The 23,671-nt window shown below is 48.2% G+C and overlaps 3 protein-coding genes across 3 annotated transcripts; all 3 read left to right on the forward strand.

The window, feature by feature from the left end:
- Window positions 1-219: 219 nt before the first annotated feature.
- On the forward strand, window positions 220-1,570 carry AKAW2_70568S (transcription factor IIF subunit TFG2; the record flags this gene model as incomplete). Its single annotated transcript, XM_041683164.1, has 4 exons — window positions 220-519; window positions 607-871; window positions 922-1,118; window positions 1,181-1,570. 4 exons carry the CDS (start codon window positions 220-222, stop codon window positions 1,568-1,570), a joined length of 1,152 nt encoding a protein of 383 aa, XP_041547452.1.
- Window positions 1,571-2,008: 438 nt separating this feature from the next.
- Window positions 2,009-3,629, forward strand: AKAW2_70569S (CCCH zinc finger protein; the record flags this gene model as incomplete). The annotated part of the gene is made up of 4 exons (XM_041683165.1): window positions 2,009-2,054; window positions 2,106-2,844; window positions 2,897-2,952; window positions 3,058-3,629. The coding sequence occupies 4 exons, from the start codon at window positions 2,009-2,011 to the stop codon at window positions 3,627-3,629; spliced, it is 1,413 nt and encodes a 470-aa protein (XP_041547453.1).
- Window positions 3,630-13,284: 9,655 nt separating this feature from the next.
- AKAW2_70570S (putative bZIP transcription factor) lies at window positions 13,285-15,268 on the forward strand (the record flags this gene model as incomplete). The annotated part of the gene is made up of 2 exons (XM_041683166.1): window positions 13,285-14,093; window positions 14,164-15,268. The coding sequence occupies 2 exons, from the start codon at window positions 13,285-13,287 to the stop codon at window positions 15,266-15,268; spliced, it is 1,914 nt and encodes a 637-aa protein (XP_041547454.1).
- Between the last annotated feature and the right edge of the window lie 8,403 nt (window positions 15,269-23,671).

Below are 23,671 nucleotides of genomic sequence, written 5' to 3' on the forward strand. Positions count from 1 at the left end.
CGACCCGCTCGGGCGGCGGGTTTCTTGCTTGCGGCGACGCATCTTCCCCATTCGAAGCTTCAACATCGCGTACGTCACTGACGCTTTCTTTTGGACTCATCTAATCCCTTGTCTTGTCGCTCTCTTACGCCTCGGTTACGATCGCTTCACTATCTTCGGAAAGTTGGGCTATTAGTCAACACTTTTTTTTTTCGCTCCAGTATTAGGCTGTGTGGCGCCATGGTCCCCCAAGTCAAACAGGAGCCTGATTCCCAGACACCATACATCAAACCCGACCCATACATCAAACAGGATCCCGACAGCAAGGATACGGTGCTCGCTGATATCGAGGATGAAGACTTGTATGAGGATGCGGGCGATCTAGACTTCTCGGCTGCAAACCAAAGCGTCTGGCTTTCACGGCTGCCCCGGTCACTATGGGAACATTGGGCGCATCTGTCAAACAGCGCCGGCGATGACGACGAGGAAATTCAGATCGGGACAATGAGGATCGAGGGTACACAGAATGATCTCAAACGGGTATGTCTCCATCTGCGAAGAACTATGTCGAGGGACCTCGGTTTGTGTTTCTGTGTTACCACGGACTGACTTTTGTGATCTTTGTAGGTCAGTTTGCGCATAAACGCACGAGAAGACAATCGCGATATTCCTAAAGACTACCTACTGCAACGGCAAACGATAACCTCAGAGAACGTTTCGCACTTGACGCAAAATACGTACCTTTTCACGGAGAGGGACCTCCCAGGTCATGAGAATCGAATGGTGGTTTTTGGCGAGGCGCGTTCGGCGCTCTATGAGTCGATGAAGCGGGAAATGAAGAAGAAGGAGCGCAAGAAGAAATGGGAGCCATACGTTAGAAAAACTGTACCGAGTATGTACCCTGTTACTGCGACAAAGGAGGTCTTGCTTACATTGCAACAGAACAAACGGCTCTGGTGGGGAGCGTGAGCGAAGAGTTCAACTGCCTTCCGGTCGAAAATGAGGAATTCCGGCGCCTTTCTGAGAAGAAGGCTCTGGAGGCACTCAAGCCGAAGCGTGAGACTGTATTTATCGATAAGATTCCGGGCAAGATGCTCCAGCCGCGCAATGCATTGCCTGGAGAGAAGGGTGCTTTTGTGGTAAGTTTTCCTCTGCCGTGCTTATTAGTTCCACTTGACTTACAAAATATTTTCCATTCCAGCAAGCAACGAGGCCAGCCAAGCCCAAGGCCCAGGAAAACAAAACCACGCGTATGCCTCAAAACGAACTGTTGGATCTTATCTACCAGTGCTTCAGGGAATACAAGTACTGGCCATTTAAGAACCTCAAGGCGAGACTGCGACAGCCCGAGGCTTATCTCAAACAAACTCTGGAAATGGTTGCGCATTTGGTCAAAGCTGGTGACTTTGCTATGACCTGGGAGCTGAAGCCCGAAGCGAGGGAAAGCAACTACGCCAATGCGATGTACAATGATGCTAAGGATGAACTCGCACCAGGAGATTACAACTTCGAGGATGGCTCTGAAGAGGAGGCCACTCCTTCTGGCATGATGACAGATAATGATGAAGGACAGTTCGAGAACGTTGTCTAAGGATACGGATCCTATGTAGCATAAGGGCCATGGCGTTACTTTGGGGTTTGGGTGATTTGATACAGGCTGTTTAGATAGTATATTATGAGCGCCTAGATGACAGGCCCGACATCTAACACACATTTTTACAGAACAATATCATCGAGCTGAATCGCTCAAGCAATGAGTATTTCTTTGTTTGAAGTAGAAAATCTCATAACATACTCCGTACTCCGTAGTCATTGTCAGAATATAGACAGCAATGGCATCCGTACAAAGCGCAGGAACACGTGACCATCGGCCGCCACACACCGCGTTCGTCATTTCATCATCCGCATCATCAACACAAGCTCATCTCTTACAACTCAGCGGCGTCTGTCATTCAGCTACCCAGTATAGACGAAAGATTCTACTTTGAGTGACTTGCTAACGTGGCTTTGGCCACCTACTCAGGTTAAAATGACAGAAGATCAGGATCTGATGGCCAAAATCAGCCAGCTTGCTGGTAAGCGCATTCTAGCTATCCACAACCGTGCCGGCCTCTAACCTCCACCAGGTCAGATCAATAGGCACAAAACTCAACAGTCTCAGCCTGAGTCTCCCTACAGTAGTGAAATAGCTCCAGGCCAACACGTTTCGCGGCATGTTTCCTACCGAGGTCGCGGGTGGGCGCCTTATCGTGGACGACACTACTCACGAGGCCGTCATGTAGCTCCCCATCGCCACCGTACCCTCATCCTCAACAACGCAACATCAGGTACACCTGGATCGGCTACTCCAGCTGGCACGGGGACTGATACAGACGGTGAGGCGCGATCTGCAACACCAAATGAGTGGGTTGTGAAACGCGATCGTCATATGCAGCTCATCAACACTTCGATATACGACAAAGAGACACAAGCGAGGACGAAGGCGATGGAGGAGAGTCGCCAGGCCAAGGCGCAAAAGAGAGCACAGGTCGAGCAGGCGAGAGTTATGAATTACGCACAGGGCGTCGGCAGAGTCCATCCTACGGGCTTCGCGGCTCCTCAGGTGTCAACTACTGCAGACCCGTCAGGGGAGTATCAGGTTTTCGTCAACGACATACCGTTTCGGGTGTCGCGCGGTGGTGGCAAGCTGATCCGAGTGTCTGGTGCGTGCGCTGTAGATGCTCTGGTCAAGCGAACTAGCTTACCGGTCATAGATAATCCGAATACTGCCAACGCTACGCCAAAACGAGTGACAGTGGCAGGCGTCGCTTTTGTCCGGAGCAAGAACGGAAATCTCCACCGCTTGGGTGCTGTTACATCAAAAAGGTGGCGGTTGTGTTGTCCATGTGGCGAGTTTGGAAGCTTACTTCAAATATAGAAAACCAATGACGGTCAAGAAGAGGAACGCGCTTTGCCAGCGATTCACTACGACGGGTACCAATGCTTTCCCTACACGAGGCCCTAAGTGGCCCTTGCCCCCATCTCATTATTGTTTCATCTTCTGCGGGATCACGCTGATCAGGATCTTCAAACGTTTAGGCAGCTGTTACAAAGGACCAACATGTCCCTATATTCACGACCCGAACAAGGTTGCAATGTGCAAGGACTTCCTCCAGACTGGTCAATGCAATGCAGGTATAAGTTGTGATCTCTCTCATGAGCCCTCGCCCCACAGATCCCCTGCCTGCGTGCATTTCCTGCGAGGGCGCTGCTCCAACCCCGAATGTCGCTATGCCCATGTTCGTGTGACCCCGGGCGCTCCTGTGTGCAGGGACTTTGCGGTTTTAGGATATTGCGAAAAAGGTGCCGAATGCGACCAACGACACGTTCACGAATGCCCAGACTATGCGAATGAGGGTGTTTGCAACAAGAAGCGCTGCCGCCTCCCCCATGTTGATCGGGCAGGACAGATCAGGAAAAATGCCGCTTCTAAGACAGATGCTACGGGCCTTGCGGAAGAGTCTGACGCATCCAGCGAGGAAGAAGAGTACGATGAGATTGACACGGATGACGTTGATTCGGACGATCTCGATGAGGATGAGCCCCAACTCATCGCGCCCGAGTCAGATACTGGCGAGGTGTCGCAACAACAGGACTACATCCGTCTCTAAAACATTCATACCCACTAACCTTACTACAGTCTGTAATTGAAGTTGGCTTGGATTTTACGGATACCCCAAACAGAACAAGAAACGGGCAATGGCAAGAGGAAAGAAAAGCAAATAAAGCAGAAAGAAAGAAACAGAGAATAAGAGGGAAATAATTTCATTACATAGTGGCCAATTAATGCCTGCCTTGAAAGTTTGATGCCTTACGGAATGTCGTGTTCCAGTCGCAGATGAAGATACCCCTATGCGTTCAGCATGTTGTTTACTTGCAGACGGTGTGTATACGAGTCCGTTTGACGATCTTGGATAAGTCCTATGGGTTGGTAAGGGATGACAGTTGGAAATGTAGTTCTACATGATGACGTTGTTGTGTTGAGGAGGTGAAGCCATAGGTAGCATACCAATGGAGATGAATATCATTTTTTCTGTTTCTGTTTCTGATTACTGTATGCTACATCTCACTTACTTCCCTGCTGCAGACATTGCTTCAGACTAGCCACACGTGCTGCCCAGGGTGAGTCCGGGGCGTCAGGCAGTACCCATCCCCCCTGTGTCCTCACATGGCGACCCCAGAGAGAGGGAGACACAGGCAGACCGACGTGTGAGTCATACTCCCCCAACTTGACAGGAAGTCAGGTCGAAGACGATCAAAGCCGACGACCCCCACAGCGTGGATCCGCGTCCGATGCAATGCAATGCAAGCTAGCTCTTTAGTGTAGCGACTAACGGTGAAGATAACCAGCTAAGGGGAGGTACCTGGTCTCTCGCTGGTGCACTGCAAAATCCTAGCCCTGTCAATGGCTGCTTTACCCATATGGTTCGCATGGACCAAGGCGAGCCACGCTGCTTTTTTTTTTTCCCTTTCCCTTTCCGAGTCCCTCTTTTTCTTTCTACCTAACCCAACTCTTACTTACCGCGTGTTCCGGGATGGCACGGGCGTTCTTTGTGCCGGTTGGAGCGATCAGGGCCGGCCGGGAGGACGACGATGAGACGCGACACCCGCCATTCCATGCCATGCCATGCCATGCCTTGAACCGTGCTGATGCGGATGCAGATTGCGGACACCAACGAGAAGCTGCCAGCCAGGCTGTTTAGTAGTCGAGTCTAAGCAAGTCGAGTTGAAACACCTGTCCTGGGGGTCTTGTTTCATGTTTGTTAGTCCCGACTCTCCCATTGCCTCGTGGCTTGCTATTACTGCCCTGGCCCGGGGACCGGATGTCCTGGCACCTATCATCAATCCTCCTACTCACGTACAGAGTACATACATGTACATATCTGTACGCACAATCTTTGCTCCGTCCGACTACTACCGGCAGGGGGACCTTGCTTAGGCGATAATTAATAAAAGCTCCTTGGGGCGGTCTCAGTGGCACGATGTTTGTTCCGGGGATTGAGGAGGGGAGGAGGGGGGCCTTAGCGACCTACCGCCACATGCCACAAGCCGTAGTCTGTATGTATGCATGGGGAATATCCATACTGCCTACTCACTAACTAACCAACTAGGTACTAGATAGATGTCCAGGATGAAGGTACAAGGCAAGAAAAAAGAAAAGAAAAAGGCGATCAGATCACGGACCGGTGCAGTCATTCAGTCTGTGCCTGATGACAAGCATCACCGCCAATTGGCTCGGATGGACCAGTTACGGGGGGAATGGCCCAATGACCGACATTCCTTCAAACACCGATATTTTGCATCTTTAGTTTAGTTCAGATAGTTACTTTGGTATCTACCCGATGAGGTGCCCCTCGTTTAGCTTTCTGGGGAAGATGCAAGTGGGATCCGATAGGCAGAGTCTTCGAGAATGGTCGACGGGGTCCACTATGTTAATTTCTTTTGTTCACTGCAGTTGAGGACGGAACTGGAGATGATACCGCAGATTGATATACTACTAGTAGTTACTAGTCACTTGCTTCGTAGTGGTGAGTAGTCAACCAGGGCTCTTTTGTTCCTTTGGATGCCCAGCCTACCGCTGATTGGCGGAAAGCCGTAGATCAGGCCGGGAAACGTGACTTGGGGCGGTGTTGCTGCTGGAAGTTGCTTGTTCTGTGTCTAAGAACTGACAGACTACAACTCTGGTGCCTAGCAATGAACTATTCCAATTTTAAAGAGTAGATGCTATTCTTACTATCCTATCCTACCTCAATTCTCAACTGCAAGTCATTTAGCACCCAGAATTACCTCATTTCATCGCCCTCTACTTCCTGCTTCGTAATACAAACTACTAAATTTATACGATCAGCAGCCTCGTTGGGCAACAATGGTATCATGCAACCGAGTCCGAGAAAGCCAATCTTCGAGAACGAGACTGACCGGCCCACTGACCCGGGAGCTTTCTTAATTCTTTCAATTCGAGTATGACAATGTTCTCACAATTTATGCATCCTCTCTGAATAAGCCTATCGTCGTCGATCGTCCGTAAGCCATTGGCTTCTGAGCAGTGTGGTTATGATTGTGGTCGAGCCACCATCACGTCCAATCCGATCCCTTGTAAGAGCCAAAAGAATCAACTCAACCCATTGCTGACGGCCAATTCCCTAGATAGCAGCCCGCATGCGCTGATTTCTTCAAGAGGCGAAGTATTAATTTCCGTTCAATTAGCACCACTCCACCGGTCGCTTCTCTCGCCTCTTTCAATTGGACCCGGGGCTGGTGTACACCGCCAGAATGGCCACTCGGCATCGTCATCGCAAGACGAGCGATTACCCGGAATGGGGACAGGTCGCCAGTCACGGCAGGCCCGAGATGCTCCTTCTCCTTGTTCTGATGGCAAATTTCGAAATGAGAAATCAGATTTAGACTTGTCGACTGCATTCACGTGTCTGTCTGCCGCTGACCACCCACCACCCCCTTTCCCCCGGCCTGATCCTATCCAGGACCCCGGGTTGAATAACGGTCAGGTTCCATACCCACACCCAACTCTTCCCTTCCCACCCACTCCTGCACACCGTACATGTTCGCCTCCTTTGCTGCAATTCCAAATCACCATGAGGATTCGCCTTAGCCCAATGAGAAATGAGAAAGAAAAAGGACACCAAGAAAGAATACTACTGCTTCTAGGGTATTGTTTCAAGTTGTCTTTTTGGCTCGTATCCGATTGGGTTTGCTTCCCTTGTCTTTGTTGTTCACTACTGATTTGCTTCTGACTCGATATCGGATGCAATCTGCTCCTTCGTCCCCTCTTCACTTGGTGCATGAGATGATCTGAACACCGGCAAAGTTCATGCATTGCATCAGCAGCAGCAGCAGCAGCAGCAGCAGCAGCAGAAGGCATATGTAGGGCAAGTTAATTGCTTTTTCATTCTCTGTCTTCTTTTGCATTTCACGTTCCACGCGATTGTCGCGAATAGCGGGCACCGCTGCTTTGCCGACCCTGGATAAGTATGACATGCTTACGGACTGACTCTTTGCTTTTGGGATTTCCATGCGTACCCGATACCAATGCACATCGGTAGTAGTCGCTGCGTAGATGAGATGATCGATACATTCAATGCCTTCTCATCCCGTCTTTTTGTCCTTGATTATACGTACCACAAGGTAAAATTGCCTATCTACCTGTGAAACGTGGCATCCAATCTTACTCCATACAATAGCTTCATTCTTCTCTACACAGTATACCAATAACATAAACACAGACCAGTAAGGCTAAACCTACAGAGTAAGCAACAGAACCAACCCATGACATCAACACACATACAAAACCCCATAACAGCTCCATCCTAGCTCATCAACAACAACAACCTGAAACACCAAGTCATCAAGGGGATGATGGATTCCATCCCAATTAGGAAATCATCTAGACCGGTAAAGCTTCGAGAAAAGAAACCGGAGGAGGGGCAGCCGTAGACAGTGTGACTCATACCTCTCTTCTACTTTCTGTTGCACTAATACTACGCAGCGCACATACCAACAAACCTCCGCGTACATACACAGTAAGTGGTCGGTGACGACGTCCAAGCTTGCTTTACTTGCTTGCCGATTCGACTAACTACTAACATACTATTCTAGTAGATAATTAGTATAGTGCAGTGGAGTGGGTCATGGATTCTTCTGGTCTGTTTCATCTTATCGATAGTAGATAGTTGGCGGTAAGTAAGTGGACTTTCTAGTTGCTACTTCGGTCCTTGTGCATACTGTAGGATTTCGGGGACTAACTAGACTACTACTATGTTATGTTATGTTATGTTGTTGCTTTGGGGCGGGTGGATGTGGATCGGCGCAGGCATTGTTGTGTAACTATGTACTATGCTTCGCTGCTTGAGATTTTGATTACATATTGAGGATTTTCGGGGTATTGATGCCTCGAATCATGGGGACTAGGACACGTTGGTTTGCGAGGAGGAGGAGGGGGGGGGGGGGGGAAGGTGATGCTGTGATATCATGCTATCGGCCGAATTGGAGGGGAAGGTTCTCGGACGTCATTCGGTTCTTCAGGTAGTAGTAGTAGTAGTATGAGCGTAGTGAATTTACTGTGGTAGGTAGTAAGTAGTTATGATGCTATAGGTGTCTGAGGATATGTATTGTAGCATCACTGCATTAAGCCAATCATGGAAGATGGGAAAGCTTGCTACATACTAGTACTACTCACCCATTCACTCACTACTACTAGTAGGTCTACCCTACCTACATATTTTGAAACACCAAAAGCCATATGGCAACACCCAGACAAGGCAAACCAAGGGCAACGCACATTGTCTAGTTAAGGCACATACCACATCTACCTCAACCCCTTATCTGCAGAAAATCACAATACAACCAACTACAGCCTCAGATCACATCACATCACCACCTCCAAGCTCGGAAGTCTAGCTCGAGCTCGAGCTCCAGCTCTAGCTTCTGCTTTCTACTCCTGCTTCCTTCCTGCCAAGCCAAGCAAAGATAGGCGCAAACCGTTTTTTGCCTTGGCCATGGATGGCCATATGCTTCAACCCAAACTCGCCCTGTCTCTGCATGAGAACCCAGATCGTGCGGTGCGCACGGCCAAGGATCCGAGCGAGATGCGATGACATCGATTGGTTTGGTTCGGTTTGGTTTCCCCGCAGGAAAGTGCAAGAAAGGGGGAAGAAGCAGTGATGCCTTACCTGGGGTTAATTACTGGCAATTATCTTTTTATTCTTTTTTATTCTTTTTGTTTTGTGTGTAGGTATTTACTTAGTTAAGTAATAGGAAAGTACGTACGGAGTACTTAGATGGATGACGAATTCTGTTACTGGTGATAGTCACAGGTGGAGGGAGGGAGGGACGGGATGGAGGCTGCGATTGATTGATGATAATTTACTCCGTGTGTCCTTCCTAATTGGGAAAATTACAAACATTAAGTTTTCTTTTTTTTCCCCTTGTGATTCTTCTTTTCGGTCGATAGAATTGTGGAATGAAATGAATGAATGACCTTCCATCTCGTGACTCCCGCCGTTGACTTACTTAGGTAAGACGGTTACCTAAGGACGAAACAGAAGGGTGAGTGGATATGGCTAGCCTAACAGTACTACTTAGATACTAGTATCAACCGCCACACGAAGAGAAAGAAAATGCAGGTGAACCGTCAAAAGTGGATTAAGCTCCATAAGTTGATGGGTGGTGCTTATACCAAAAGAGGTAATTTAACTTGACTACTTACTACCTACCTGCCTGACTAGTGAAGCACAGAGGTAGGTAGGTAGGTAGGTAGGTAAGTCAGTGACTTGCTTACTTACAGTAAACTAAACTAAACTACTAAGAGCCTGGCATCAACGCCAGAATCGAGAAACAAAAAAGCAAAGAAAAACACCCGCTCGGCAAATCATCCCCAAAAAGAAATTAAATTAAATCAATCAAACCGTAAACCTGATTAATATCTGTATTTGATTCGAGGGCATCCAGTCCAAGATGAAATCCGATGAGAAGAGAGAGAGTGTGTGTGTCCGTGCTTTTTTTTGTTTCTGCATCTGAGTTGCAGCTTCCGTGCGGTATGTGCATTTCAGGTAAATCTGTCATGGAATTGGTTCGAAAAGCACGGGCGGGTGCGGGTGCCAGTGTGTGAGGGTGTGTCGCAACAGAACGGGTGTGCATGCGATGCGCGCGCGCCGATTGAAGGGGGGCCGCGCGGGCAGGCAATGACCCAGTCTAAACCGAAATGGCAAAAGGGCCCTTTTGTTTTTGTTTTGGTTTTTGTTTTGTCGTCCACCCGTGGACTGACTGGCTGGGTTTGGTTTTCTTTGTGGTTATTGGTTGTGGATCAACTGCTTTGGATGGGTTGGATGGATCTCCCCTTCTACGGGCCGGCCCTAACGGTACCAGAGATGAATTCGTGGTGGTTTCCTAGGTACTCTATCGAGGTGCTATGGAGAGGAAAAAGCAAAATAGAAGCATGTGTATAGCATTGTGGTAGTGGTGAATGATAATGGTAGCAAGTGAAAGCAAACATCTAGGCTTGGGAGAGGCTGCTGTCACGGGCATATCACACCAACAATAAGAGTTACGATAAGAACGAGGCTTCAATGAAGGATGCGATGCTAGCCCATCGGATCATTCTCTCTTCTAAGCCGGTCTTAGCAGGAAACACTCCGTACTTCTTCATCAGCATCAACAGCCTGATCCAGCCTCAGGAGCTCTTTTGGTTCCCAGCGCTCTGGCGTGCAATGCTGATGATCACAATGGAAATAGTTTCCTCTCAGCCCATGAGGGATGTCGCACTGTCGCGCGCGCGAATGATTGGTCATGCCCGCAACTGAAGGCTGGAGGGCGATACGCTTCATGCCCGGGGGTGTGGGATGGGTGATGGTGTTCCGTATGTATTGTATGACATCGAGTCCGTCCATCTGATCCCAAGCCAGCCTGCCCTCTCTTCCTCCCACCGGAAGAAAAAAAAGTATGAGGGGGAGGGAGGGGGGTATGGCCTCATTGTCTGGTATTCTTGGTATCGTCCTGTAACTCACGACTCGCCCTATCCCAGGGGTCGATCATGGGATGGATGCACACTGACTGAGCGCACAGACGATCTCCTCTTTTGGGCATCATCTTTCCCAAATCCAAAACACCGAGGAGCCAAGAGAGCCCCCCTCCTCAGGTCCTGGTAGGATGAACGGGCCTGTTGTTCAGGTACCTACCCACCGACATATGTACGTACATTATGGGATCATCATCGAACCTGAGGTTGAATAGGGAGGGAGGGGATGTGTTGTGGTGTGGTGTGTGCTTGAAACCATGAACCCAGTGTGCTGGACCCCAGGTACCAATCAATCGTTTTGCGTTCCCGGATGTGATTCAATCGATTACTGTCGGGAGGGATAGAGAAGGGAATCGCATGCCTGAGTTCGGGCTGCTACGGGATAAGCGACTGGCAGAGAGCGACAGACAGACACACAGAGAGAGAAGGACAGGCACATGGATTGACGGAAGTTTCGACTGTATCGGATAGAGGGGTCGTACTGTCAGGAATGATCGAATCGATAGGCTCTCGATATCCGATTTGTGGCCCCACCCGTAATACTAACCATGGTTCTGATACCGACCACTCTCTGCACCCACTACACTACTTACAGACATCTAACTAACTATACTAGCATGGAAACTTATGGTCCCTACTCCTCCTACTACGGACTTACTTAGTACGACTCCGGTCTCTAACCCACTCTTTACCCGGAGACCGGCACTCACTGGGAAGGGTAGTATCTACGAAAAGTAGAGTCCCAGTTGAGAACTCATCCCGAGCGGCTATCCATCGGTCCGGATGATTGACTGATGTTGGTATTCCCAAAGTCAAAAGTTAAGGTTAGTTGAGACAGGCAACGGCATATAGCCGCCGTTATTGACGGGCGAGGGCTCTTTGTCGATATTGTTGGTTAGGTTTGGCGGTTAGGGTTGATTATTATTCTCTTCTAATTATGCGACAGTTGGGGGGAAGATCCCACCGAATTCCTTCGGCCTATCATCTATCACATCCTGCACTATGTATGAGTCGCGTCTGGTGAAAAGCATACTCACTTACTAAGGTCGGTAGGTATCTCCTACTTTCTAGTTTCTACTACTACTATTGCTAGATGGATTAGGTAGTAAATAGTAAGTATATTCTCACGGATAAAGGTGATGCTTCCTTTGATGTAATTGGGAAATAAAATGAAGAAGGTTAGGCCTACAATAAAGTACTACAGTAGATAGTAGACTACCGGCAAGGCGATCATCGGGATTCTTCCAGAGCAGCAATATTCTCGCTAGTTAGCCTCCTTAGTCCGCTAGTTAGTACCTACATTTGACGATGTGAATAACCTCAACCTTTACCAACCCAGGGGATAAGATCAATCATCATGGGTACTACACGAGCAGCGTCACGATCATGATTCGTCTCTAGTCAAAAGCACTGGGCGAGTAACCAGCCAGGAACGATGATTATTCATCCACCCTTCTCGTCCCAAAGGTTCCCCTGCCAGCTGCACGTCTGCCCAACGAAGCATCCAATGATCGCTCCTCGTTAATCTCGGGAGCAGTCAGAAATGTCGCCTCGTCTTTTGACTTTTCCGCTGACCGCCGGATGCTCGTTGGGTGGTTTTGGGGGGTACGGCCGATTAGTGAGCGAGGAAGTGCGAGCGATGGGTCTGTGGTCTGTGGTTCTACCTACTACTTTGTTTAGGGCCGATGGAGAAGGGAAGAAAGAAGGCCGTGGGAAAATCATGGGCACGGGAATTAGGTGGGATTTTTGGTTTTGGTTTTTTTTGGGGTGTTTTCTCTTGGGCTCACTCACTCTGCTTCTCTTCCTGATTTTTTCCTTATTTTATTTTTTATTTTTATTTTTGTTATTTTCTTTTTCTCTCCCATATTTTTTTCTAGTGCCTATTTTTCTGGTTCTCCTCATGATTGCCGCTGTTGGTCCGTCTGTAGGTTATGGGTCAGGTCCCAGAGAGAAAGTATGGTTATGATTATAGTTAGTGTTTTTATTTTTATTCGCATTTTTTATTTCTTGGGATTTTAATCTGAATATTATTTTTTCTTTATTTTTTATTTTAATTTCTGGAAGACAAAAAAAAAATATTCACTCATCCTAAGATTTTCGTGCTGGGTCGAAAAGCAGTCTTACTATTCTGAACTTGGTCAGGGACTCCCTCATCGCATGTTTCCTGATTCAGCCCCGAAGGATATATGGACTCCCCCTCCCGCTTGTCACTTGCTCTTGTCCTCCATCACAATCAATCAATATACTGAACTTCAAACTCTCTTCGCGAGAGGTTTCTGTCTGATCACAAGAGACCTCGATTTTACCTTTCCTCCCCTCCTCCTTCATATTATACTTATTCCTCTTCTTCCCTCCCCTGCTCCTCTTCTGCCTCCACTTCGCTAGTTCCTACTACTCTACACCTTGACCACCACCCGATCGATCTACTTCTCTTCACACCTTATCCTTTTTCATTCCCCCCAATCCTCCTCCCTTGAGACTCTTTCGAGATTATACTCTCTCGTCTTTCTTCTCACGGGTTATCTCTTCATTCCTCCCATTCTTACACAAGCTTGAGACTTTCTAAATACTTTCACCAACCACCCTAAAACCCCGCACCTCTTGACCTGTTTTTTTCCCGAACCTTTATTTTACACACCGCCTCTTGACTGCTCTACAAGCAACCACGGGCTTTTTTCCTTTGATCAAAGCCACCATTTTTCATCTTTATCCTCGTCATATACACATTCACAGTTATGGCAAGGTATTCTCAACAATCCTTTGACTTCTACCAACAATCCCCCTCTACATTGGATGCCAAACCGTCATATTCAGAAGAAGACGACATGAGTGTACTTGATGATAAGATCCTCGACTCTACTTCCCCCGAACTTCCTTCCACTGTTGCCGACCACCGGAGAACCTCATATGACCATGCACCCGATGCATTTGCGCATCGAGATTCCGTCTGGTCCGATTTCTCCCAATCCGTCTCTAGCACACAGTCCCGTCACAACTCCCAAGTCGGCCACGCTTTCTTTGAAACCGCCCCCAATCCTTTCATGCGGGTAGACGGCGCTCATCCATCTGCTCCATACGGCCACCAGGCTTCCTGGCAGCTTGCAAAGGAATCGGGCTCCTGCACTCCTACCGCCATGTACGATCACTTTCCCTCCGAGTTGGATCACGCTTCGTCAGCCCCCTTTGCTGGCGGTGCCGTCGGTCCTGTCAGCACCATCAACATCCCCTCGATGTCCTACCGTCCCGGCATGGCCTTCGCCCACCCTGCCACTGTGGCTATGTCGCCGCAGTCCAGTCAGGGCTGGATGCCCGCTGCAACGGATCTGCCTGATGCCATGTCGCGGCCAACCAAGAGCCCGACCTACCGCAACAGTTCCCCCTTGAGTGTGCGCCGGGATGGGATCCGGAAGAAGAACGCTCGCTTTGAGATTCCTGCAGAACGGACGTTGAGCAACATCGACCAGCTGATCAGCCAGTCAATCAATGAGGAGGAGATCAAGGAACTCAAACAACAGAAGCGGCTGCTGAGGAACCGTCAAGCTGCGTAAGTACCCACTGCCCCCTCCCCCCCCTTACATTGATGACATCAGCCCATATCTAATCTTGTCCTCTAGTTTGGATTCCCGTCAGCGCAAGAAGCTCCACACCGAGAAATTGGAAGAGGAGAAGAAGCAGTTCACCCAGGTCATTAGCGACCTCGAGGAGGAACTGCAGAACATGCGCCTACGGGAGGCCGAACTCCTTCGCGAGAAGAGCGAATGGATGGCCGCCCAGCAGGAAATCACCCAGTACATCAACACCATGCACATGGAGAAGGATGAACTGATCCGGGTGCACACCTTGGAGACTGCTGATCTTCGAAAGAAGAACAACATCCTCAAGGAGACCGTGGAGAAGCTTGAGAGACACGCACGAACCGCCGCTCCTGCGATGACCACCGAGTTCTCGGACTTTGAGAACTTGACCATGGACAGCAGTCCTTGGGAAGACTTTACTATGGTGAACAGCCTCTCCCTTGACGCAGAGTCTGTTCCCACCTCGACGGCACACTCTTCCTCGTTGGTGGTCTCCACGAACGATAAGGAAAAGTCTGCGACCAGCGACTACCCCTTCAGCTGGAACGCCTTTTACATGTGCCTTCTCTTCGGAGCATTCATTGCCTCCAACAGCTCTACGCTGTCGGCTCGCTCCATGCCTCAGCTCTCGGAGGAGTATCGCGCTGAGTCCGCGAACGTCCTCCGGGCTGTTCTGTCTTCCTCTCCGCCCGAGCTTGCTCAGGGCCAAGGCGCTGTGGCTTCCTCGTCGGCCATGCCCATGCCTACCACCATCACTGGAGCCGAGATGGCTCAGATGACCGGCACAGCGGCACCGTCGAACCTGGATGAACTCCACAACACCCTGGCCATGCCCTCCAAGCAGCAGGAACAGGAGCAGGTTTTCGCTCTCAACGCGGACCAGTACAACTCCTTGACGACTTTTGATGATGCGGGTGTCGACTACAAGCAGCAGCAGCAGCAGCCTTCTAATCTGCAGCAGGCGCTCGCTGCGATGCGTGGTAACGTTGCCCACAAGCTTCCGAACAAGGCTACCTCTGAAGTCTACTCTCGTTCCCTCATGTGGGACCGGGTTCCTGAAAAGGTTATCCGAGACTTCAGACGCATGGTTCAGGAATATGGTGTCGCCCCCGTAAAGGAGGAAGACTCCGGCTTCAGCCAGTAGTTTAGCCCCGCGATGGTTGGGTCACGCCGACCGTACATCGCCCATCTCAGCTCTCTCCTTTCTCTCCCTCTATCTCCACCGTGCCCAGACAAAGTTACATTGCCTGCGTTTCTTCTGCATCCAAACAAGCAAACTGATCGAGTTCTGTGCTTCCACCTCCGCCTCCTTTACGTCGTCTACAGTTAGACAGACGTACACCTTCTCTCTACATGCTTTAACGACATACGACTGTTGGCCAGTTTTAGCCAGATTTAGCCATATACATACATAGACAGCTTACCATTCACTTCGACTGGATATATCTTACGGACTAGCTTCATGATGACCTCGTCTGACAATTTAGCGATGTTGTTCTACGTTTCGCACTCCTTCGGCTTTATCGGCGTACCAGCGTTTTCTCATTCTCCGAGTTGAGTGTGGATTTCTCGAGCATCTGAAATATGTTGCAGTCGTTTACATCTACCTCCACACCTTCTCGTCGATTTTTATGACTTTCTTTCACGGATGGCATCTTTTGATTTTCACCATGGGACATTGCCTGCGCGTCGCAGGCAGTCCAACGGAACAACGGGACGGAACATATCGAGCGCTTGCTTACATTTTGCATATGACTTGGATTCGGGTTTCTGTTTTATTGCTTTTGAACTGTTGTGGTTTTTGATTTTGCTTTGGTTTTGCGTGCATCGCGTGGGGAATAGGTTGGGCTGCAGTGGCATTTGCTATGATTGTTATGATATGACTGACATGTTTATGATTTGGGATGTGGGATGCCTGTTAATGTCTATGTTGCGATGATGATTCGATCTGGGTCTGCTGAGAAGCCATACTGGATGGCTCTGCAACCTACCACTCGTTTACTTTCTTTTGTCAGATACTTGACAAATGCCCGTGCATGTGCATGTGGCATGACACAGATGATCTTGGGCTTGTCCCGTCCACTCTTTTGAAAGAACTATATTTCGTTTGTCATCTGTGGATCACCTTTTTGTACTGTATATAGTATTGGCAGCAATGTTTTAAGGAGTTTGGCCAACCACATGGAATAAAAGTCTTCCGGTCTCGGACTTGCACACAAATACTGCCTGTTAAGCTATTGACAATGAATGTAATCATTCGCCTGATATAAGCGTCACTGTAGGCATATTACCTTCCTAGATATTGTGAAGGTGCGAATTCATGATTATCATATTTCACGATCAAAAGCCCACTAGATTCTTAAGGTTGTCCATCTCTTCACCCTGTCTATTAACGTAAAAACGCCACCCCATATTCCAAATCACTACGTCCCGTTTACGCCGTCACTAGATGTCTCCGTCACTACGTATCCCCGTCACTGTAAACGACCATCACCGCGGCGATTGTATTCCGTCTCTTCCTGGGATGAGCAGTTATAAATACGGGTCCTGATTCTTCTCTCATCTGAGCTTTTCCTTTCTTTCTTATCCTTCTCATAACACAGAAAAAAAAATTGTATAGACAAAGGGTATCTCCACTATGACTACCCTAACATGGCTCTCATCTCATGAGCGATACTATACTATCGTCTGATCTATATACACCTCTCTAAGCAAAGCTACTACTTTCTTTATTTCTTTTTACTGAGTCTGTCGCTTGCTCAACGCGACTCAGGCCCATGGCTTACCATATTCTCATCTCTGATCTTTCTTAATTCGCCTTCTATACCCCGTCAATAAGAACCTGTCAAGCTCTCACCTCAAGAGGAGCACATTATACTCTTCTCTTTGTGCTCTGGATAATAGGGCCAGCTGATTCCCTATATCCTCTAGGGGCTACACTGTGGATGGTCTATATTCATCGCTACAGCGCTGGTGTGCAGCATCATCTACACATCATTCCGTGGAGTATGTTGATAAGCACTACTCACCATGCATTATATCCCTGGAAGATGCAAAAGCTTCCCAACCGCGAATTCAGTTGCGGTGATAGCAGTTCTGAAGATAATGAAGGCTCAGGCTTCCGTGGATCGGCCCTGCAAGCTTCAAGCGGTCGCGACCGTCGCAAGTGTCAGGCATCTCTCCTTACTATACCTTCTATACATCTTTACCGAACGGGTTTGGACACGACCTTCATTATATCGCCCCTAGTTGAACAGCAACACTAGCATAGATGGTCATTTGACGGGGGTCTCACCATCGCGTCGAGACCGCTAGCTTATACTCTGTTCATGCTATACAGCTTCAGCGCCAAATATCAGACTGCTGGAGCTGATACTAAGTCAGCCATCCTTTTCTTGCATACATCTGACTCTCACTACCATTCTCATACTGACAATGTACTGAGATCTAGGCAGAGCGTTGCTGAGCGCAGTATCATTCATCAGAAGAAGCTCTGCGCGTCATCTTCCTCTGCTTTATCCCGCTAGCTCCTAGAAATGTCTAACGGAGCAGCCGATACTTGGCTTTTTAGTATCGATCGGACGCAGTGTCTGCGAAGAAGGCGTTCTTCAAAAGTGCTGAAACATATATTGGCACGATCTACAACATGTCGGACCAATTCACATAAGTCTATGGCGAAAGCTCGGGAACATCCGGTGCCAGCTAATCACACGCATGCGACTTTCCCAGAAAATCGTCTGCTTCCCAACCAAATGGAATCTGGCGTCGCAGCATCGCTGCAAAGCCAACGTCATATCGCTCGAAGCTGGGTTCTGCAGAGTCTTGTTGTCTTGTGAGTGAACAACGGGAGCATCTACAGAAATTAGATCACTCTCTAACAAAGTACCCGCTACAGTGGGATCACACTGTCTGCTGGGCTGTTTGTAGGATCAGCAACCATTTCAGTGACGACAAGGTCTCTACGATGAGTCGTGTTACACGTTTCCATCAACACGGGTCCAGGTCAATTCCTCCTCTATATACGGTGACCACCGAAAGAACTTGCGCGACTGTCAACAAATCGAACAAGCACAAAGCGACTGGATCATATAACAAATAATATAACAATTCACGGAATCGCATGTGTATCTCGCATGCTCTACTTGATGACGACCTTCCTTACTCAAAACATGTCCCTTTGGTTTCGAGCAACCTAGAACTGGTCTGTCGACATGTCCAGGTGGAATTGGTTCTTGGCCTAGACCAAGGTTCCACTTGCTTGTAGCTTGTGAGACATAACTTCACAGGATGCACGAGCACGGTTACTGTACTCGCTCAATCTTGCTCGCACACAGTAACACATTGATGTGGATATACTGGAATCACTACTATCGAGGACCCTTGTCCAGTCTCCTAGCGACTCTCTGTCACACCCATGCGAGCTCCAAGAGAACGCGGAGCCATCATACCGTTTCTAATACTTCCAGCATCTCTTCTACAGTATTATTGCACTCTGATTTCCTATGATTCTGCAAGGATCAGACAGATATCTATAATAAATCAGAAAGCCACCAAATTATAATCGCTTGACTTTAAGTCGCGAACCCGCAGAGCTGAAGATGAAATCATCCATTCCGGCTATTCTGGCGTTCAATAACTCTGTGACAGAGCACATTGAGTCTCCCCTTACTATTCATCTCATTGTGAAGGGGTTTCGAGACCTTGACTACTCATATTATAAGATGAGTCATATATTGGCCTGGGATTCGGGCAACAACGGTCGCTTATACGTCATGGGCAAGCATATTTCAGTCTGCGTCCATGGAAGCCATGCTAGAGCAAACAGTTATACACAACTTTAATGGGATATCCCCAGCAGAGTAAGTCTTAAGTCCTCGTTAACAAACGCTTGACCATTCAACTGACGGGTTTAACTCTCAGGTGACGATATTCGAGACCACTACCCGATGAAACATAATCCACTCATACTCCTCAAATTGCAGAGATACTAGACCGCAACAGGTCTCCGTCATGGGTACATATACGGAAGCATTGACAACTAGAGACCGAACTATCTCCCTCCTTTTATAGGCAGGGTATACTACCAAAAAACGAATGTGCGGGCGATGTGGCCTATTAGTTGTGAAACCTGCTTGCCTATATACCCCAGACCAAGCGTGTCATGTTCTGTGCCGTGTAATTCTTCTCTAGGATGGCGCACCTGAATTCTATTTAGAAGCAATACGGAGGCCAACCCTCGCAAAGACTTCTCCATCTTCCACTCGCCCCAATCTCTAACCTGCGGCACCCAAGGCTGACATTGAAACCATATTCCTCTTTGCTCATACCGCGGTGAAACCTACAGCATGACCTCATCCTCCTCTTCCCACAAACCCTCCTCACGAATACGGCGGATGGGCTTATTACAATGAGGAATTTGTGCCTGCGACTTTCGCTCCTGATACAAACAAGATCTTTTATCAATGTGATTCACCAGAGGATAGAAGGCTGATGTATCTCCTCGGGGCTACGAGAAACGAGGGAGAAGATGTTGGCTTGGAAGTGTGGTCGCTCTCCAGGAAATATCCAAGGAACAGCACATCGTCATTCTCTGCAACCTATGGCAGGAACTCGCTTTCAACTCGGTCAAAACAATCAGTTACACCCATCATTTGGGTGGGGCTCGACAAGTGGTTCTCCCCATCTCTTGGATCCGTCATGTCCAATCAGCTTCACACACAACCAAACCTACCTTTTTTCATATTCGCTGACGAATATCGTATCCGATCTTGTGCGCGATACCATCGGGCATGACGAATTATACTAAGCCCCTATCACATACGGTAGTGTTGTTCCACAAGACGAATGAGAGAGGGGATACATCCCCTGAGTCATTGGTGCGTGCCGGGGCGTCATTCTTTACAAAATCACCGGCTCAGGCTTCGTGCCTCCTACAAAGAAAAGGAACCCACTATGGACACGTCTGCACTGCGTCTTTGGGATACCTAATCACCGCAATCCCACATTCCGGGAAGAGCGCCTCATGGGATTCGCTCTTCTGCGGAATGACCAGCGATGTTGATATCCCAAAGATTTGTGATACAGAAATACTTTCCTCGACGAAGCCCACTTGGTTTCATTCTGCTTTAGATTCTAGGGAAACTCTGCAGTAAGTCTGTTTCTAGTCTATATACGCCTATAATTGTTGACCAAGATGCCACAGCCCAAACAGATGTCCGAATACCGAGTATCTTCAATCGCTGCTTTACGAGATACTTCCTCCTTTTTCGAGCCTCCTGCCGATAGCGAACAGATGAAGCTCATACGGAAGCTGGGCAGCCATACTTCGACTCAAAGTCATTATATACCATATACGTATTTGTCTTTCGACAAAATGACAAACACCTCCAGCCTGGGTGTGGTTATCAACCGCATTCCAACCCGGCCAAGAAGCAACGTTTTCGGGAACCGCTCCATACCAGAGGATCAAAATTATAATGATTGAAGAAGCCATACAATGGAAGCTTCATCGAATTATGCAATGTATCGATGTACCACTAAGCGCACGCCAAAATGTGCTTCACCAAGGCACCCTGCCGGGTATCGTTCGCACATCACTGCCAAGCAAGAGCAGTGTTAGATGGCTTCAGTCTCAGAGTGACGAAGAATACAATTGCTTGTGGAATATAAATTATATCGAATACACTTGGGGTCTTCCAAGAATCATTCATGAGCTATTCAATCACTTTCTTACCCGTTCTTGGCGTCATTTCTACGACGAATTTCAACAGGACGAGTTGCACGCGTCTAGAATCGTCAAAATCGTCTACTGATGAGGAAACGGAGCTTGCAGAAAGAAACCTTTATCTGCCATATATATACGACGGTGTTCTTCAAGCTCCGTCACTGTGAAATGTCTCTCTTGCCTGACGAGTAGACTGGGTGATTGTCTCTGTGATCACTCCACCAACAGACTACTTGGTCCGTGACGCAGAAGAGGGAAGAGTCAGTATATTTATAGGATGACAAAGTGCCTAACATCCACTTACTCACTACCTTTCTCTGGCAACTGCTCGAGCAGTGTCTGGCGGTATGAAAAGTACCATTTGTTCCCCGTGGCCAAGGCCTGTGGTTCACTTAATGCGAAAAACAATCCAGCTTCGTGTTCTAGCAACCTTTGATGAATATGGAAACCACTCCGTCCTGTCATCAAAGCCTTTGTCGTGATTTCAATCAGTGCTGCCGAAAGCTCCGACGCGTTAAACACAGCCAAGATGCGCAACGACGTACTTGGTATATCTAATGGACTAGCGTACGTACTTCAAAGGCTTCTGGGACATCAGCTCATCTTTCACTCCTCGAATGAAGCGTTTTTGGATACCTGCAACATCAACTCAGTCTAGGAGCTTCAAAGGACAATGTCACAGCAATCTCCCTTGATTGGTTGCATATCGCGCCCTTGTGCATATCTTGGAAGGCTCATTCCCGCTATGCAAGATTCGATTCATGACCAGCAGAACACATCGCTCTGAGCAATGGACGCTTGTGTAACACACCGAGCAACCGAAGATGATTTATATGGCCAAGGTACAGGCCATCTATGGACGCTTCATGCCAGCTTACCGCCTTGACATGCCCCATATATTTTCCGCCATCTTACTGGGTCACCTTTCTATCCTTTGGATATGACTATTACGAAAACAGGCATCTCCCTAGCTGTTGGGATCAGCCAGTCCGTGTCATTGCCAAAGAAAGCACAATGGCCGGATGAGAAGGAATCTTCTTCTGTATCCGAAGGAGATATTTCCCATGAGCGATGGTGAAGGTTGGTGCACGATTCTCATGTGCACCGCATTGATGCCGTTGGACGTGGCTCGTTGTCGGTATTCCTTCACACCTCATCGCCAATGGAATTTACCAGCAGAAGTGGCCTTCATCTGCTTGATACGCGAAGCTTAAAGTCTCCAGTTTAGTTCACATCGCTAAGTCCAACATCGTATCTTCCTGTTCCCGAGTATCGTTTTCCGAATGCCGGGTGGTGTGTTCAAGGAAAGGCTTAGACGAAGCAGACAAAGGGTATGTCTACGGATCGTTTTCCCTGGGAATCACCAGCTTAGAATCTTTCACTGCATACCTGCAGCTGACAAAGGTCACTGGTTCTTTCCTGCTTTTGATGCTCCAGATGCGTGATGGATGCGGCGAAAACCATCAGCCAATGCTCTCTGGGCGCTGTACAATCACGGCTACGAGTCAGATCCGGCAAAAAGTCAATTTCGGAGGCAAGTGATAAGTTACATCTTTCTCCGATATAGCGCCGGCGGAGCTGGAAGGCTTGCGCCTGTTAGCCTATATAAACACCAGCCAAATCTTCCTCTCAAAAACCGGGTTTCTTTCCATAGAAGGTTCCACGTCGAGCAGCACCTTGATCACTCTTCAAATAATCAATGGCCCGCCGAGGGAAAGCTCTCAAGCCAATGTACGGGGCCATTTCTCCATGTGATGCTACTCTCGTCTTGATGACATCTGGAACAAATGCTTCGACTGCCTGTTTGGTGGTTGGAAGAATATGACGGCCATGACTGGGTTGAAACGACGCGATAATAGCAACATTTGCTTTGACTCCCCCGGTCGAGGAGAATGGAGGATTGCGCGCCATACCAGTTGTGTCAGACTATTCCGACGAAGTTAATACTTGGGAACTTAAGATCGACACGGATGGCTATCGCTTGCACTGCTGAAAATATTCAAGTGTACTTCTCGACCATCTCACATCTTGCTTATGTGGAAGTTCACGTACATACTTTTCGAAGAAGTGGATGAAGAATTGCATGTACGGTACGAACACGGCAATGATACTCTCTGGGTCACTGACGGGTTATACGCCTGTCTGTCTGTCATGGTTTCATGGGGTCCATCTATCTAAGAGGATTTAACAAAGGAAATCCCTCTACCTTTCTTCAATGCGAAACTGCTCAATGACATGTTCGCCTCACCTGGAGAGAAGAACTGAACTACTCCAGTGACTTGGAACAACGACGGACTATCTTGGACACACCGGGTCTTTAGAAGTCATCCTGATAATATCAGATGATGACGTGCTGCCTGCTGATAGTCAGAGCGCATATAAGACTTCATTGTCAGTAAGGAGAAAAAGATAGCAAGGACATAAAAAGAAGCTCAAAGATGCGAAAAACGCGCAGGTCTTCTTCCCTTACAGTATAGAAAGTGTTTTCTGTTACTTGGCATTTGCTTTCTTCATACTTGCGATATGCAGAAACGAAGAAGACACTTATGACCCAGAGTTCAGCATTGCCCCATGTGCCGTCGATAATATTTCTACCGCTACAGCACATCGACAAAGCACGCACAACTATTTCAAGTCTACCCAATAAGCAGAAAAAGGTCGTCTGTCCAAACAGTCAAGCATCTTCCTATTGGAACTCACCAAGAACACTCTCCTGATAAAAAGAGTATCTTCCCAATTGATACTACACTTCCAACAGTACTACTTGAGCACAATGAAAGAGGCTTGACTATTTCGAGCTCACACAACCGACAGAGACTTTAT

This window comes from Aspergillus luchuensis, chromosome 7 (genome assembly GCF_016861625.1).
Source record: "Aspergillus luchuensis IFO 4308 DNA, chromosome 7, nearly complete sequence".
Classification (NCBI taxonomy): Eukaryota; Fungi; Ascomycota; class Eurotiomycetes; order Eurotiales; family Aspergillaceae; genus Aspergillus; species Aspergillus luchuensis.